General features: G+C 42.2%; 1 protein-coding gene across 1 annotated transcript in view; it reads left to right on the top strand.

Moving 5' to 3' along the window:
* Positions 1–8091: 8091 nt before the first annotated feature.
* Positions 8092–14418, top strand: part of PON3 (paraoxonase 3) — a 28110-nt gene continuing 21783 nt past the window's right edge. Inside the window, exons 1-2 of the mRNA XM_043588919.1 lie at positions 8092–8230; positions 9749–9819. Coding sequence (XP_043444854.1) covers positions 8157–8230; positions 9749–9819 — 145 coding nt within the window. The 5' untranslated portion in view covers positions 8092–8156. The remainder of the gene's footprint in view (positions 8231–9748; positions 9820–14418) is intronic.

Here is a 14418-nt window from a genome sequence, read left to right as displayed (position 1 = left end):
AATGAATCTTTTAATGACTTTTTTTTTAAGTTTATTTATTTATTTTGAGAGAGCAAGAGAGCAAGCACAAACTGGGGAGGGGCAGAGAGAAGGAGAGACAGAATCCCAAGCAGGCTCTGGGCCATCAGTGCAGAGCCCGAGGTAGGGCTCGAACTCACAAACTGTGAGATCATGATTCAAGCTGATATCAAGAGTCAGATGCTGGGGCACCTGGGTGGCTCAGTCGGTTGAGCGTCCGACTTCGGCTCAGGTCACGATCTCACGGTTGGTGAGTTCGAGCCCCGCGTCGGGCTCTGGGCTGATGGCTCAGAGCCTGGAGCCTGCTTCCGATTCTGTGTCTCCCTCTCTCTCTGCCCCTCCCCCGTTCATGCTCTGTCTCTCTCTGTCCCAAAAATAAATAAACGTTAAAAAAAATTAAAAAAAAAAAAAGAGTCAGATGCTTAACCAACTGAGTCACCCAGGTGCCCCTTAATGACTTAAATGTAAACTGCAGAACTATTCTTAACCTTGGCCTCTGTCTACTTGACCTGTGTTTTTATTTACATTTTAAAGTAGTCTCTTACTGACGTATATTGGAACTAATTCATGCTAAAATAATGATTGTTTTCATTATCCATAAGAAAAAAAATAAGTCAACAGATGAATAAAGCAAGATTAAATATTGTTCACTAGAGATCCAAAACCAAGAAGCATATGTTTTGGATGATAACAGTGACTATCTAAAAATATACATTCATGAAAAGTAGAATAGTGTAGGCATAAAATATACTTGTTTTCTGTTGTATTTGTTAGAAATCTTATTTGGACAAAAGTAAATATAATTGAATAAGCTCATGTATTATTTATCTTAGAAATACAAAGAGAATTTTTAAAATAAATTCCAATTTTGGCCTGTGTGGGCCAGGGATTTTGTTTTATCTAATCACAAAGGCTGCATTTATATATGGTAATCTTATTGTGATCATAGATTGAGTTTAACAGTTTGGTGGGTTATTAAGAAGCCGTCATTCAAAAAGACTGAAACTGCAATTAGGATATGTCACCACTAGGCGGATCCAGGGCCCATAGGAGTGCGAGTGTTTTCATTCTTTTTAATCTGACATCCTGTGCAGTGACAATAGATATCATTTTGGTTTTTCGCAAAACCTGAGCTCTTTTTCAACAGCTAAATGTGAACGTGAGCACCTAATACACGAACAAGGGAAATTAAATATAAGCAGTGATACAGTGCTTTTTTTCTCATTGTATATATGGATTAATTATGATTAACTCCCCTAAGGAGGGTTGTTTTTTTTTTTTTTTTAAGTTTTTTAAACTTTGATTTGCTCAGTTTGAATCTCATCCTGGATTCACAACTTAACTAGGCTGGTGAATGTCTATCCGGCAAAGCAATGAAAAATTAAACAGCACCCACCACTAAACTGCATTTCCTCCTCTCTTTAGCTACTCAATAATCGTCATTCCTCACTCGGCTTTTCCACAGAGGGATTTCTTTTTTTTCTTAATGTTTATTTATTTTTGAGAAAGAGACAGAGTGCAAACGAGAGGGGCAGAGAGAGAGGGAGATGCAAAATCTGAAGCAGGCTCCAGGCTCTGAGCTGTAGCATGCACAGAGCATGACTTGGGGCTCAAACTCACCAACCGTGAGATCATGACCAGAGCCAAAGTTGGACGCTTAATGGACTGAGCCACCCGGGTGCCCCTTCACAGAAGGATTTCTGAGTGTGGAAGAAGGGTTGAGAGAACCCCAACAGCTCTCTTGGTTTTCTGCTCCTGGTTTTGAGGATTTTTATTCCATAAAGCAGAAGGCAGAGAAGAGGAGAAAAAAAGCCTAATTTTTATTATTGCAAAGAGGATAACTTTCAGTTCACTCAAAAAAGTTTTTTAATACATGGAATGGCGTGGTGTACCCTACCTCCTGTCTCTAGGACCTGTAATATAATAAATTGTTTCTCTGTCTTCTCTTGTGGCCACACTTGGCTGACCACTTCATAAAAGAATATGAAACAATTGATTTACTTTGCCTCTTTTTCTTTCCCCTTCCCCTTCCCTCCCTCCTATCTTTTCTGTCGTCCTTCCCTTCTTCCCTCCTAAAAATATATCCCCCCCGCCGCCGCCACCCACCACCAACCCTGAATGTAAGCCCCTTGAAGGCAAGGGTATCGTGTCCACAATATGTCTTCAGTGCTAAGTAGGTGTAAGGCTCATCAGATACTACTCAATGTGAACGACAAGAAATGTTCCTTCCTTGTCTCCAATCTCCCACAAGTTAAATTCAATGGAGGTGAACACACCATTCCACAGCACAAGTTAAATTGAGTGGATGTGAATACATCTGGTGTTCCATCACAGCACAGTGTTACATGTGATCTGTAATTCTTTGAAACAAATGTTCACATTGACATGGGAAGCAGTAGGAATAGCAGCAGCCCCACATCCTGTTTGTTCATGAATTTCATCCAAAATATGGGTCATTTGTTTTCATAGACATTTCTTCTTACATGTCAGAGATCAAGCTGATATAAAAAGGTACACATTGAGAAGTCTCTTCCTGTCCCATCTGCTCCATTTACAGGAACCAATTTATTAGTTTCTCATGTATATCTTTCCAACTTTTTAAACAAGATTTTATTTTTGAGTAATCTCTACATCCAACGTGGGGCTCGAACTCACAACTGTGAGATCAAGAGTTGCACGCTCCACTGACTGAGCCAGCCAGATGACCCTCTTTCTAATACATAAATACAAGCAGATACAAATATATATTCTTATTTTTCCCCTTTACTTCACAGAAGGTAGCAGACTACGCTGGGGTCTGCATATTCCCTTTACCTAAGGACAATTTTTGGACATGTTTTCATATCATTACAAAGAGAACTTCGCTAATTCTTTTTTTTTTTTTTAATTTTTTTTTTCAACGTTTATTTATTTTTGGGACAGAGAGAGACAGAGCATGAATGGGGGAGGGGCAGAGAGAGAGGGAGACACAGAATCGGAAACAGGCTCCAGGCTCTGAGCCATCAGCCCAGAGCCTGATGCGGGGCTCGAACTCCCGGACCGCGAGATCGTGACCTGGCTGAAGTTGGACGCTTAACCGACTGCGCCACCCAGGCGCCCCCTCGCTAATTCTATTTTTATAGCTGCCTCGTATGCCCTTGTTTACTTAACCAGTCCAGTTGTTTACTATTACAAACAGTGCTACAAAAAGCAATCGTGTGCACGTCTTATTTTGTACGTGTGCAGATATATCTATGGAATAAATTTCTGAAAGTGAATCAAAAGGTGTAAAAACTGGGTCGAAGTCTAATTTCATTTGAGTGTTTGATAGATATTCATAACTCACTATAAGAATTACAGCATTTTGCAATGTATAAGAATTTCCCCCCAAAGCATCACCAGCAGGTTTTGTTGTCAAACTCTCAAATGTTTGCAAAAGTGATATCTTAATCTGTTTTAATTTTCATTCTATTATTACAAGTGAATCTAAGCACATTTTCAAATATTTAAAGAGATTTGTATTTTTCTGTGAACTTTTTTTTCTTTTAGGATGTTGATTTTTTTAAAAAATGAAGTCCTAGGAGTTCTTCATGTATAAAGGATGGAAATATTTTTCCAGTTCGTAACTGTAACTTATCAGTTATGCAATTCTTGATAGGGTTTGGAAGCACAAGAAAATGATGTTTCTCATTAGAGCAGAAAGCAGTACACAAGTTCTCAAGCTCATGGAACCCAATTGTTCCATCACTTGTGGTACTAAGTTGGAGGAGACATGATTCAGATTTTTCTTCAGAAAAAGCTAATGTAATAATAAACAAATGTATTTTAACAATAAACAGTAAATTGGACAATCCAGAGCCTGAGGGCGATGATCATGATAAACATGACTTTTTTTGCTCTACATTGAAGAAAACTCAAAAGATTTTTCCTATGATATCATAATGGAAATTGTAGCTTTCAATGGACTCTGTGTTTTTCTATCAATATTGCTCCTGCACTCTGGTCCCCGTATCCAAAATGGATAACCCTCTCCACTAGATTTTCCATGCCTAGGCACTTTCCTTAACTTGTCCCTGTTCCTCACCATCCCTCTGCGCACAGCCAACCAGTTGCCAATACTATCAGCCCCCCTTCCCAAATATTTCTCAAATCCATACAATTCTCAGGACATTAGGAACTAATTCATCCCCACTGCTTCTCCAATTACTTCTCCAAGGCCACCAGGTGCTCTGCCTGCCTCCAAGAGGGGTAAGCCCCTTACCCCTCCTTAATCCATTCTTATTGCAGAGTGATGTTTCTAAAACACCTACTGGGTCATGTCACTCCAGTGACTTCCCACTACCCTCTAGGATCTAATTTGAGTTTCCTAACTTGGCCTGCAAGGCTCTGCCAACCTCTCTGGATTCAATTCTTACCATCTTCCTCATAGTCCCTTTTGCTCTAGCCCAATGGTCCTCAAAGTGTGGTCTCCAGACCAGTAGCATCAACATTATATGCAAGCACGTTAGAAATACAAATTCTAGGGGCGCCTGGGTGGCGCAGTCGGTTAAGCGTTCGACTTCAGCCAGGTCACGATCTCGCAGTCCGTGAGTTTGAGCCCCGCGTCGGGCTCTGGGCTGATGGCTCAGAGCCTGGAGCCTGTTTCCGATTCTGTGTCTCCCTGTCTCTCTGCCCCTCCCCCGTTCATGCTCTGTCACTCTCTGTCCCAAAAATAAATAAACGTTGAAAAAAAAAATAAGCTCTAAACTCTGGGAAGGCTAAGAATTAAAAGTTTCAAAAAAAAAAAAAAAAGAAGAAGAAATACAAGTTCTACTACCCCAAATCTAACAAATCACAAACTCTGGGGCTGGAGCTTAACAATCTGTGTTTTAACAAGCCCTCCAAGTAATTCTTATCACTTTCAGAACCACTGCTCTATCCTTACTGGACTTACCTCATTCCAGTTCTAATTCCCCAGTACTTTGCAAATACCATGCCGTCTTTCTATGGGCCTCACCACCCCATCTTTTGCCTGACTAACTCGTACTTCTGGTCATACAGTCAATCTCACCCAATGTCATGTAGTACGGTCCCGTAAACTCAAGGCTCAAACCCAAATCTGTCACACACAAATGTCTATTACTAACAAGGCACAACAATTGTCCTATCATCTGTTGTTCTGTAAATTCATTAAAGATCCAGCTCTGTCCTCTGTATTTCAACAAGCATGTGACAGAAAGGTTTAGTCTGAGACAAAGTTTCAAAAGGAGGATTCAACAAACCTCGGATCAAAAAGCAGTATCTTCCTTGTCAATAGGGCACGCAATAATGTTCTAGAGTCAGTGCTATGGTCTTAACATTTGTGTCTCCCCAAACTTCCAATGTTGAAATCCTAACTGCCAAGGATATAGTATTAGGAAGTGGGGCCCTTGGGAGGTGATTAGGCTATGAGGGTGCAGCCCTCATGAATGGGACTAGAGCCCTTATAAAAGAGGTCCCACAGAGCTCCCTTACCCACTCCATTTTAGGACACAGAAAAACGACCACAGTCTGGGAAGTGGGCTCTCACCTGACAATGAATTTGCTTGTGCCTTGGTTTGGGACTTCCAAGTCTCCAGAACTATGTGAAATAAATGCCTGCTGTTTATATAAGCCATTTCACTCATGCTTTTCTTGTTATAGCCGTCCAAATGGACTAAGACAGCCACACACCCCTACCTCTGCCTAAAGTGAAGAATTTGAAACCAAATTATAGATGACACAGGACCTGCAATAAAGTGCTCAAGAATACGCCTCTTTCCTTCTCCCTGTCTTCATGCTATGCTGGGAGGCAGCAAGCACAGTGATAAGGAACATGTACTCTAGAGTCACTGGACCCGAGTCCAAATGGAATCTCTGACCCTTCTCAGTTATTTTACCTTAAGCAAGTTATTACTCAGCCTCTCTAGGTATCTCTTTCCTTATTTGTAAAATGAGGATGATAAGAGATAATGTGATATAGCATGCAAAAATGGTTAGCACATAGGACAATTATTACTATTTCATCATCCACTCTATTTCTTTTTATGTTCCCAATTTTTCCTTCTGCCAAGTCCAAGTCTTGCACCCATCCTTCTAATCAGTTTTATAGAGTATCTGTTAAGTACACCATTGTGAGGCTGGCACTGGAAGATCCAGTGATCAATGGGATGGGGGTCTACCCCACAATGAGCCTACACTCCCAGGTGGAGGTTCAGAGTTAATTGATGGTTAGTGTTTATTGACTTCTTACAATGTACCAAGTGTGGTGTTGAGCACTTTGCACTCATCAGGACCTTTGACTTTAAGCCATCTAGGAGGCAGATACTCTTTTATAGAAGAGGAAATCTGCAGCATAAAACAGTTAGTGGGGCACCTTATGCAATCACAGATGCAAACCCAGGCAGCTTGAGCCCCAAGACTTGCATGCATTCTTGTGTCACACGCATTGACCCCTCAACTTGGGGAGCATTCCTTTCTGTCTCTCTCACCTCCTAAATCCTTATGAAAACACCATTAAATTTTTCCTCAGCTTGGACTCTTAAAATTAATCATCTTAAAAATAATTATCTTATTCATACAACTCTAGACGTTACAGCACTCCTTCAGGATAGCCCTTCTTCCACAGCTTTGATAGAAGCAGCACCGTGATGGGCACAGGCTCTGCAGCCAACTGCCTGACTGCCGCTCACCAGCTGTGTGACCTAGGGCAAGTTACACAGCCACTCTGTGCTGTAGTTTTCTCACCTATTACACTGGGATAATGTTAACAGCTTCAGAGGTTGTCCAGAGAATTAAAATAGTTAACAAAGGTAAAGTACTAAGTTCAATGCAAGGCGCATAGTCGGTGCAGCATAAGTGGTAGCATTGTTATTCATACCATAATTGTGTATTCATGCTGTAATCATGTGTCCCATAGATCAGGGACCAACTTTTCTTTTCTTAACATCTCCAGTTCTGGTAAATCTCGTTCTCAGTTGAACTCAATAGAGCCATTCTTTCTTTCTTTCTTTTTTTTTTTTAATTTTTTTAATGTTTATTTTTGAGAGAGAGCGCGAGAGAGCAGGGAATAGCAGAGAGAAAGGGAGACACAGAATCTGAAGCACGGTCCAGGCTCCCAGCTGTCAGCCCAGAGCCCGAGCGGGGCTCGAACTCACGAACCGTGAGATCATGACCTGAGCCGAATTCGGAAGCGCAACCGACTGAGCCACGCAGGCGCCCCTAGAGCCATTATTTCTTTCTCTTGGTAAATAAAAACAGATTACGCTCAAAGAGGCACTTTTTGCTCTGTCTTAACGCCTACGAAAGTCTTCCCCAGCTCCAGCCAGCCCCTCTCCTTCCAACCTAATCTTCATTACAAGAGGGGAAAATTCATTCCTCTCCTGGCAGGAGCTCAAGACCCAGCAGAAAGAAGAATCAAGGAGTCTTTTGAAAGGCTAACTTCCCAAAGAAACTCTTTTTCCCTTCTCCACTTTGGGCATCTTCTTGTTACCGATTTATTTCTTTTCCTTCACTTCTGATGTTCTTTATCCCATCAATGATGGGGATACCGACAGTCACAAATCCACCCAGTCACAAACGGAACTGCGCACCCACCATATTCAGCATTCTGAGACAGGGCACAAAGGCCAGGAAATAAGGCCCTGGAGAAGGGTGAGTTAAAGTTCATCGCTTCGATATCTTCGCGTATCGCTCCGTCCAGTGTCTCGGGATCAATTCTTCAGCTCATCTTGACTTCCCGAAACGCGAACTTTCGGCTGTGAACTCAGTTCCCCGCCTTGCCCCGACCCTTCATTCCGTTCGAGCTGCTGAGGGAGAATTCCGCTGCTTTTAGCAGCAAACTCCCTCTATCGTCCCGCCGAAGGGTGTGTTCTTGCCGAAGCTGCACCCCAGACTCTCTCCTGCACGTGCAGCCTTGAAGACAAGAGGGAATCCCCGCGAGCAAAGGTCTCCTTGGACCTGGCCCTTGGAGACGACCGTGAAGCCAGGGCGGCAGGGCGTGGCGGGGCTGCGAGACCCAGACCTGGACCTCGGCCACGCGCGCAGGCAGCGCACTTGAGGCGGGCGGGGCGGGCACCAGCCAGGGGGCGGGGCCTGGAACCTGCCGACCTGCCCTCCGGGAGTGCACAGCGCCGGCTTGTCACCACGGGGCCCCGGAGATCATGGGGAAGCTGGTGGTGCTGACCCTGCTTGGGGCCGTCCTGGCCCTAATAGGGGAGAGATTAGTGGCGTTTAGGTGAGTTGGCATCTTGATGGGGGTGTCCTTGGTTCTTCCTCTCTTCTTCCAAGTTTTAAGGGCTGTCCCATGCCGTCTTGTGCCGCCTTCCTAGCAAGTAGGAATGAGCATATTTGGAACTTCACTCCTGTTTCACCCAGCGAACTATCCCTTGAGAAGCACTGATGTGGAGAGTGAGCTGTTTGCCTTTCCTAAAATGGTAGCACAGAAACACCCCTCATTTATTTTCTGAAAGTCATGTCCCCCACCCCACCCCCTCTTCCAGGTTGCCTTTAGCGTTCTGCTCCTGAGAAAAACGAACTCAGTTGGAAGTGCTGGACCTGGAGGGGACTGGGCTACCAGCTGGATGTTTATGGCCCAGGCATTGCCCAAGACCAGCTAAACATTGATGAGTACTGGGATACAGAACTCATCCTAGATGAAAAACTAGCCAGACAGCAGGGAAATGAGCTGCAACCCGCAGGTGGTAACTGGCATTTTGCAAGTATTAGGACCTTTTGAAGTGGAAGATGTAGTAGTGATAGCCAGAAATATCTCAAGAAAAGTCAGTATACTGGGCTAGAAAGAAATATTAGGTATGATAAGCATTTCTGAGTGTGTCTTAGGCCTCTGCTTGTCTTCACTTGTCTTTGGGTTGTTTTTATTTATTTCTTTAAGCAGAGGCTGATCTCAGAGATTCACATTAGAATCTGTTGAGAAGCCTGATGCCTTTTGTTAATACGTTCTAGTTCAGCTTGAGAGTGTTTATTGTTACATTTGTTCCCAGTGCACCCGAGTGAGAGAATCATAAAAAATAACAATTATAAGGTAGATCTAAGGTGCATTTTAAAACAAGTGACAGTAAGATAAGCTTAAGTGTGGAATCTCCTTGAGTACAATCTAATAAAAATTTCAAATTATCCCTGGTATTTAGAAGAATGGTTCACTGTGAAAACAGGAACACTACAGTGAAAAATAATTGGGCCAATTGTTTACATTGTGGTTAGTTTGATGACTTTATAAACTTGCAAAATAGGTCGGCATATTTCTTTTTTAAATAATGTAGTTAAGGCAAAAGCTACAGGGTTTCGCTATTAGGAGACAGTTGAGTTTTGGGAAAGCATTTTTGTGGGGAGTCAAAAGACAAGACTATAGGAGATTAAGGGGAGCCAAAGTGCAGATTTATAATAGGCAATACTTTAGCCAATTAAATAATACTATTCTGTACATTTAAAGTAATAATACTGTTCAGTTACCCATATAGTATCATTTATGGGGCAGCACAGTGTGTAGTCCATGTGTAATGGCATTTTAGTCTTTCAGCAATAAGTGGGTGAGGTTAGCTGATGTAGGCACATTACCCACATAACGTCCACATTATGTAAATAAATGTAAATAAAAGGAGGTGCCTACTTACTTGTTACATCATCCATAAATGATGAGAAACAAAGTTAATGAACAAGAAGGGGATCAGAGACCATGTTTCAACGTTGATTTTGGATGGTGTACATTGACCTCCAGTGTTTTTATCTTCTATAGACAAAGAATGAATGCATCTCGAGCAGTGGAGCCAGTAGACCTCCCAAACTGCCACCTTATTGAGGGACTTGGTATGTATGTGACAGTACAATTTCTTGGTCACTAGCCACCTGACGGAGGCTGCCAAATAATTTAATTCCCTGCTACTCCTTAGATTCTCCTCCCGGGGCCTCTGCCCCATCCACTTTACCCGAGCCACCTCACACCAGGTCTCCAAGGGCCCTCCTAAATGTCAAAATCTGTGGCTTTTTCTCAGTCTTGCTTTCCTTTCTGACATCTCTCCACCATTTCAAGGCTGTCCTGTCCCTTACTAAATGTTCCTCCTGTCCCTTCTGGGACATTTCACTCCCCTCTCTCTTTTTCTGGTACCTACCTTACTTCTTTTCTTTCTTCTTCTGTCTCCTTGGTGATATTCCTGGCTTCAAAATATATCTGCGAGTACCATGGAATATTACTCAGTCATCAAAAAGAATGAAATCTTGCCATTGCAGCGATGTGGATGGAGCTAGAGTGTATTATGCTAAGGAAATAAGTCAGAGAAACACAAATAGCATATGATTTCACTCATATGTGGAATTTAAGAAGCAAAAGCGATGAACATATGTGAGTGGGGAAAGAGAGAGGGAAACAAACCTTGAGAGATGCTTAACTATAGAGAACCAAGTGAGGTTTGATGGAGGGAGGTGGGTGGGGCATAGGCTAGAGGGTGATGGGTATTCAAGAGGGCACTTGTGATGAGCGCTGGGTGTTGTACGTAACTGATGAATCACTGAAATCTACTTCTGAAACCAACATTGCACTGTATGTTAACAAACTACAATTTAAATAAAAACTTGAAGGAAAAAAAAAAATCATCTGCAAGCACCAAGAGAAACATGACCTAACCCTCACCCTCCAGAACCTCACAGCCTACTCAGGCATCTTTAAAAAACTTAATGAAAACCCCATAGGGGGCTCCCTGACCTCTCAAACTGCAGGCCTTCTTTTCCAGTCTGAAACTACTTTCTATTTTTGTCATTTCCTCCCTCCTACCCTCGGCCACAACTAGCCCTTCTTTAGACTTCTGTGTATGGTAACCCCCTCCTCAAAGGGACTCAGTTCCATTTATAGCAGCCTTTGTTTTCTCCTTGTCCCTCATTGTTCCATGTGAGACTCCTTGGGCTCCACCTCCTCTGTGGTCCCACACAGGGCTGATCTTACCTACTCAGCTGCTCGTTACTACTCATTACTGCTCTTTACTACGACGTTCTGCTCATTAGTACTTGTCTGCTTATTTGGGCTCCAAGTTTCCCATTCTCCCTGACACTGCTACTAGAAAAACAATGCCAGGTAGATTCTGTTCACTGTTCAGGGAATACACTTCTTCACTTTCTCACGGTTGCTCATGAAATCTTCTGATTTCTTCATCTTTGCTTGCTGAGACAGGCTGCAAATTCCTCTCCTACCTCTGAACTCCCCAGCACTCTGAAACTCTCATTCACTTCTGACACCTACCACAGGCTTATTTTATGGCTAGCAGTGTTCTCTCTTTCTCTCACTAGCAGACTGTAAACTCCCTAGGGTCAAGGACTGTGACTTATTTATCAGTATGTGACAGGATGACAGCATAGTTTATTTTGATATGAGTCTGTATTTTATTTTTCTTGATACATATATTTCTTTATATATGATATATTTTGACTCTCTTCCTCTCTCTCTCTCTCATATATATATATATCATATAACATATATCATATATATATGAGAGAGAGAGAGAGGGAGAGAGAGAGGGAGATAGCCATTGAATTTGGTGTCTTTCTATCTTCCTCTCTGTCCCTTTTCCCCTCCAGCAGCTTCCCATATCTCCAACATATGTCTCTACTCCATTGTAGGTTCCTTTTGTTTTCATAGTTGCCTGTCAGAATCCTTCTTTCATATATATATGGAGAGAGAGAGAGGGAGGGAAAGGAGGGGGGGGGAGAGGTAGGGGTTTGTGTTGCCCCCTAGAAAACAGAAGGAACTGAAAACAAATTCCTTCCTGACTTTTGTTCTCAAAAATCTGAGTTCCTTCAGAAGGTTCTGATGGACAAAGGATAAGAATATGTGGATTTTTTTAAATACCAGGGATCCTTTCCCCACTGCCTGATGGCATTCTGGGAGTGGTGTCAGAAGCCCAAAGGAATAGGGACAAAATATCCTCAAGGGAGGCTGGATTCTTTGCACTGGGTGTCCCAGCCTGAGCAAAGATCATGTGCCCTTCCAGGACCTGGCAGTGGCAGAACTAGGTAAATGACATGAAATGCACAGGCTTGGCAGTGAGTAATTTGGCGATGACTAGTGTAGATTAAAGGCCAGATGGACTTCCCCAAACATTCCGCTTTTTAAAAACTGGCCACCTACACTATTTGCACAACCCTGGCAGAAGACCCAGTAGTGACTGAGACTGAATTTCCCTTCAGTTTAGTGGAATGTGGATTCAGGGTCAGATTTAATTGGATTTCTTAAAGAAATAGGAAATGTAACATTCACTCATTTGTTTACTGTTTTGTAGAGTAATATTCATATTTATTTCACATCTATCTCTCAAAAGATATGAGCCGGCCAAATAATGTAGAGGGGTAATTAAAGTAGATGATTTCTGAAGTCTAGTCTGACTTTCAGATACATAATTCAAACAGATTTGCGAAGCTAAAACTAGGGTTAATATTGTAAGACATAGATCAATGTTCTGATTATCCAAATATTTTGAAAAGAATGGCTTAAATGGTTGGAAACTGGCTGGGAGCAGAAGAAAACAAAAGGGACTTCTTATGTCTATTGGCATATTTCCATTTTATACTTTGGAGAACTACACAAGTTTGTCAATAGGACAGTGTTGATACATATCTAAAAATAATACCGCTGCCTTATTAAAGGCCTGGTGTCTAGAAACATTCTGCTGAGTCCTTTACAAACACTTACCTCATCCTCACAACCGACCTGTAAGGTGGGTGCTCCTTCTGTCCTTGCAGATTAGGAAATTGACACACAGAAGCATGAAGTTACTTGCCCAGTGGTCTGGAACCAGCGGGTGACAGGCCTAGATTATGAGCCAGGGTGGTTTTCTTCTATGCCTTGTAGTCTTTGTTGTGTGACACTGCCTCTCTTATCTACTGACAACACATTTGGTTACAGAAGTGTCAGAAAGTAGGATGGCAGCAGAAAACAAAATCTGAGATGCAGAAAGGTGAAATATTAATAAATAAAGCTGACCAAAACAATGCAGGCTGGATATTTAAATAAAAAATAGCTAGTGAGACGACCCTCACAGGACCCAACTATTTGACGAGTGAAAAGCTTTATGAAGCAACGGAAAACCACTAAAGGATTTTAGGCAGGGCTTGGTGGGCAGTAACAGAGCTGGAGGAAAATTCTGACTTACATTTTCTTCAAGATCTAGGCTTTTGTGGTTAATTTTACTGATGGAAGAAACTTTCCTTTTTTTCCCCCCCTTCCCAGTATTCTTTCTATGAAGAAAAGTTGAAAAGAGAAATATTTCTAACTTGTAGGAATCATATCCCATAGCTCCTTCTGTATTAGGTTTATCTTTTTTCCAAGTCTTTGAAGGTCAAGGATTGTTTTAACCAGGAAGTGATTTGGCTGCCCTTGGCATCTAATCAAAGCCGCATTTGAAATTCAAGTAGCTTTACTGGGGCTCCACCTTTGGCAGGATTATCAAGTAGACAGTCATTGAATTTGGTGTCTTTCTATCTTCCTCTCAGCCCCTGTTCCTCTCCAGCAGCTTCCCATATCTCCAACATATGTCTCTACTCCATTGTAGGTTCCTTTTGTTTTTATAGTTGCCTGTCAGATCTTCTTTCCTAGATGTGAAACAGTAATAATATTATTTGGTCACAGTGTTTTGTGTGTGACACTTTCTCAATGTGCCTGTAGAAAATGAACAAAGGCCAAAGAAACAAAGTCATGCCAAGTAGAGGATGGACAGGTTAAAAAGCAGTAGACACCTCTTCATAAGACTGATTTTACACTTATCAGTGGAGTTTTAAGGGTAGCTGTGCATAGGCTAACGAGTATGTAGGGAAGACTTGGGGGAGGGTGTCCTGGGGCCTCTTACTCCCCCAGGTGTCACTGTTGCTGAGATACACTGTGTTGTCAGGCAGGTGGAGTGTAGGTGGGGGAAGTAGACGAGGAGGGGTGGGAATACTGTGCAATCAGCTGGTAATTCTTCTTCACATCTGAGTGGAGAGCACCAGCATCCCTGTGCTCCAGATTAAGTAAATAAAGACAAATACAACACCTTCAGAAAATACCCACTCCTATTGTAGCTGAATTATTGAGGGAGATTAGTGCTGTCATAGGAGATATGTGAAATGGCATTTGGAAGATAAAAGAACCAAACCAAAGAACACACAATTCAGGATGTCTTGTACTTAGAGATTAACACTCACCTGTCAACAGTTTAACCCAAAGACAAGACAAAGTTCAAGAAACTAACATGGTTTATCTTATTTTGTCAGTCAACCAGTTTTCATTGAGAATTTTTATAGTGAAAAGGCAGGTATTATGTTGGGTACAAAGCTAGAGTAGTGAATGAAAACTGGTCCTTATTCCCAGGAAGCTTATTATCTAGTAGGAAATCAACAAGTCAGCAGAAGGCTGCAGCCCAGGAGTGAAAAAAATATCATGGTGTA

This window comes from Prionailurus bengalensis, chromosome A2 (genome assembly GCF_016509475.1).
Source record: "Prionailurus bengalensis isolate Pbe53 chromosome A2, Fcat_Pben_1.1_paternal_pri, whole genome shotgun sequence".
In the NCBI taxonomy this organism is placed as follows: Eukaryota; Metazoa; Chordata; class Mammalia; order Carnivora; family Felidae; genus Prionailurus; species Prionailurus bengalensis.
Note: the sequence above shows the minus strand (reverse complement) of the source record. Positions and strands in the feature narration are given on the sequence as shown.